The sequence below is a fragment of the Antrostomus carolinensis genome, unplaced genomic scaffold (genome assembly GCF_000700745.2).
Source record: "Antrostomus carolinensis isolate BGI_N321 unplaced genomic scaffold, ASM70074v2 scaffold29663, whole genome shotgun sequence".
NCBI classification, from domain to species: domain Eukaryota; kingdom Metazoa; phylum Chordata; class Aves; order Caprimulgiformes; family Caprimulgidae; genus Antrostomus; species Antrostomus carolinensis.
In genome coordinates, this window is record NW_010306410.1 from 714 (window position 1) to 4,560 (window position 3,847).

Genomic DNA, 3,847 nt, shown 5'->3' on the forward strand with positions numbered 1-3,847 from the left:
GCGATAGCAAAACCCCTCCTGCCAGGGGCAGGATCTCACCCTGGCAGTTTCACGCGGCTGTGGATGAGCTGACTGTGAATTTCCCGTGGATTCCAGTGCTTTGGGGACTCTCCGGGGCTGTAGTTACTTCTTGGTGTCCAAAGTCCCAAAGTCCCAATTCTCATCTCACCTTTGCTGTCAAGTGTGTAAGCGTAGGATTACGAGAAACCCATTTGAAAACGGGGAGTTTGAAACCTTGTTTTGGGGGAATTTGGAGGAATTTGTGATACCGCAGCTCGTGGATAGTGAAACCTCTTTGTTTTGGGAACACCTCCCCTGCCTTGTTCCTCTGCAGATATTTTCGAAGGCGCTAGTGACCTGTAAGAGTGTAAATTTTGCTGAAAACCAAAGTCCCTTTCACAAATGAGACCCTCGTGTTGGCGCTGGGCAGATTCCTGACTTCAGAATAAATGTCCGTATCCCCGTGAGCTGGCACCCAGCGAGCGCGGACACTGGCTCCCCGCGGGCTTTAAAACCTCCTGGGGGTTTGCAGAACAGTTACCATGGGACCTGGGAGTTCCCATGATCATCAAATCATGGACTGTTGTGAGTTGGAAGGGACCCACCAGGATGATGGAGTCCAGCTCCTGTCCCTGCACAGGACAAGCCCAACATTCACACCATGTCCCTGAGGGCCTTGGCCAAATGCTGCTGGAATCTTGTCAGGCTTGGTGCCATGAGCACCTCCCTGGGGAGCCTGTTCCAGTGCTCCACCACCCTCTGGGTGCCTGAAGAACCTTTTCCTCATGGCCACCCTCACCCTCCCCTGCCACATCTTCCTGCCATTCCCTCTGCTCCTGGCATTCGTTGGTGGCCAGAGAGAAGAGATCAGTGCCTGCCCCTCCTCTGGGAGAGGGTGTAGACCCCCGTTCCCAAGCAGGGGGATGATGGAGGTGGTGGGTGTAGGGGGGGTTCTCCTTCACCGTGGGAAACCCCTTGTGTCCCAGCACGGAGGGAGGGATGGATCACCAGCAGTGCTCGCTCCCGGGGTCTCTGCATTTGGAGGGACGATGACTGTTGGATCGTGGTTCTGCTGGCTGTGCAGGTGGCTTCGTTGGGCTGGGGGCTGTTTGGTTTTTAAGCCCCCTGTGTTTAAATAAAGGCAGCGGGTGCTGTACACTGAGCCAGCCCGGTGGCTTTTACATGGAACATCTGCAGAGGCCACCCAGGTCCCTGAGCTTTGTCTGGAGGGGCACGGGAGTGGTGCTGGGTCTCAGGGAGAGCAGAGGGAGCACAGCGTGTGGCAAGGGGCTTGGCTCCTGCCTCTGTGTCACCTGAAGCTGCAAGAAGAGAGCTCAGACCTTCTTGCCATGGCTGATGGCAGGGCAGGAATGGCAGGACAGGAGCTGAGCACATCCATGAAGTTGTTGGTTGCTCTTTTCCTACTAAATTTAACAGCAGCTGAAGGTGTTGGGCACCCTGCACTTCATGCAGCACCCCTGGCTCCAGGGGGATCAAGGTGGCACCTCAGCACTGGTGAGGCTGCAGCTCGAGTGCTGGGTTCAGTGTTGGGCCCCTGACTCCAAGAAGGACATGGAGGTGCTGGAGCGTGTCCAGAGAAGGGCAACAGAGCTGGGGAAGGGTCTGGAGCACAAGTGTCCAACCTGACCTTGAACACTTCCAGGGAGGAGCATCCACAGCTTCTCTGGGTGATCTGTGCGATGACAAAACGCGGCCCCTGGGCAGATTCCAGCTGAATTCCCTTCCTGGCTCAGAATAACCTGCATCAGGAAACAGAGAAGGAATCAGATCTGTGGTCTCCTTCCCTTCCTTCCCCATCCCCATGGTGTTTCCTCCTTGTTATTTTACATCTGCAAGGAGTTAATTAGCGAGGAAGCCGTTCTCTCTCCCCAGCACCGCGTGAGCACTGAGAAAGCATCGCTAGTAGGCTCAGTCCTGTTGTGTCTTGGAAACATTGGAAGCAGTTGTAGAGGCATGTTTTGATCTTCTCTCTTTGCCCCTGTCCTGGGGCATGAAAGTAACGAACCTGTCAGAGCAAAAGCATGGTAAGCAAAGCTGAGCATGAACGGGCTTCCAAGGAAGTGTAGGACACCTCAGCCTGCTCCAGACACCATAGGGCTTCTCTGAAGCAACCAAGAGCAGATGGAGCTGTCCTGTGGCACAGGGTATGTTGACAATGGCAGCACCTTGCCTGGCCAAATGAGGCTGCAGAGTCCCGTGGGAGCTCCCATTCCTCAGGATGAAGCTCCCATCCAAAGAGCTGCCCATGCAGCTGAGATGCAGTGTGGAGGCTGGAGATCCCAGGTGCGTCCATAACGATGTGTTGGAGCTGGGCCAAGGTTGGGGGAGTTGTAATTAACCAAAGAAAATTTTAGGGTGTCCTTTCCTGCTAAGGAGAGATGCCAATAACATCCTCCCATTGCTGCATGGTGGGGCCACGCTCCTTGTCCTGGGACTGACTGTCTTTAATTGGAGTTCCTGCCATGGTGAAGTGCTCCTGCAGGTTCCTCTTCTTCTTCCCTGGAGATTTTCTGGTCTTTGACTGCAGGAAATCTGTGACCTGATGGTTGACAATGGTGGTGCTTAGGCAATGTGAAAGGCCAGCAGCAGCTGGCTGGGTCTGCCGAGGATATCCTCGGGAAAACACCTCCGTTTGTGCAATGCTTACACAAAACACTGCTGCTGTGCCGTGGTCAGAACCGTCTGCTGTGCTGTCTGCCTGGACTCCCCAGAGCATCTCCAGGAAGGTCAGAGAGGGGTGGTGGGAGCACAGTCTGAGACTGTGTGTGTGCCTGTTCCTGGTGTGCTCTGGTTCTCTGGAGAAGGCACGTCTCTGTCCCAGCATCTCTGCGGTCCCTGAGCTCCTCAGTGTCAGACACCATTGGGTTCACCACCCATCTGCACTTTGAGATGGGATCTCTTTAGCTTTCTACTTTCTTAATGATCACTCCATGCTGGCTTATTCTTTTCTGTCTGGGAGTTTAGAGCTCTAAAATATCCATAAAACTGGTTTCTTCAGAGAAGAACTGTTTCTTCTTGGGAAATGTTGCAAACCCTTTCCCAAGGCTCTTCAGTGTGAGTCTGTACTAGGTGCAGATGGCTTCACGGTGACAGTTTTGTCTTTCATGGTGACAACTTTGTCTCTCCCTGCCAGAAAGGTGTGTTTCGGCTCATGAACGAGGACTATTTCATCGAACCAGTGTCCACCAGCTTTCGGGAGGACGGAGCAGCTCAGCCCCACAGGATATACAAGCGCCAGGCGCCCGGGCTTGGGGCAGAGCAAGGCAGGAGGTCACCAGCTCCAAGAGAAACCTGTGGCGTGGAAGGTATGGTCCCCTTTCTCCTGCATTTTGTGATGAGCCCATAGATCACCCCGGGACTGGTATCTTCAGTTCTGTCAGTTGCTCCAGTGCAACCCTCTGTGATTCTTTTTTCTGAAAACATAGAAAATCCCATAATTTCCTAGGGAGGTTTCTGTGGTTACTTATTTCCAACCCAACAATTGCTTCTCTGGTTTACCTGTTTCAGACTTAATCTGAACTCCTACATTCCACTTTACTATTTTGCTCCTTCTGAATCAAACCTTAATCAAACTTGACTCTTTCTTCTCTATGATCAAATCTTGATTATTTTATGGAAATATTTACAACACTGGGATCCCGGGAGCCCTCGGCACCCATCCTCTCTGCAGTACCTTCACGTCCCGCCTGGAAGCTTAGCAGCAAAGGACACAATGGAAACAAGCTCCAAGGAAGCTTGTTGCGATTAAACTGTCACCGTGGTATTAGCAATTCATCAAATTATCCAGATACTTGGGATTTTTCAGGCTGGGGGATAAAACACTCTT

General features: G+C 52.6%; 1 protein-coding gene across 1 annotated transcript in view; it reads left to right on the plus strand.

The window, feature by feature from the left end:
* Window positions 1–3,847, plus strand: part of LOC104522763 (A disintegrin and metalloproteinase with thrombospondin motifs 7) — a gene marked incomplete at both ends in the record, with an annotated part of 10,129 nt that overhangs the window by 437 nt on the left and 5,845 nt on the right. The window contains 2 exons of the mRNA XM_010165136.1: window positions 3,155–3,326; window positions 3,402–3,409. Of these exons, the coding sequence (XP_010163438.1) occupies window positions 3,155–3,326; window positions 3,402–3,409 (180 nt within the window). The remainder of the gene's footprint in view (window positions 1–3,154; window positions 3,327–3,401; window positions 3,410–3,847) is intronic.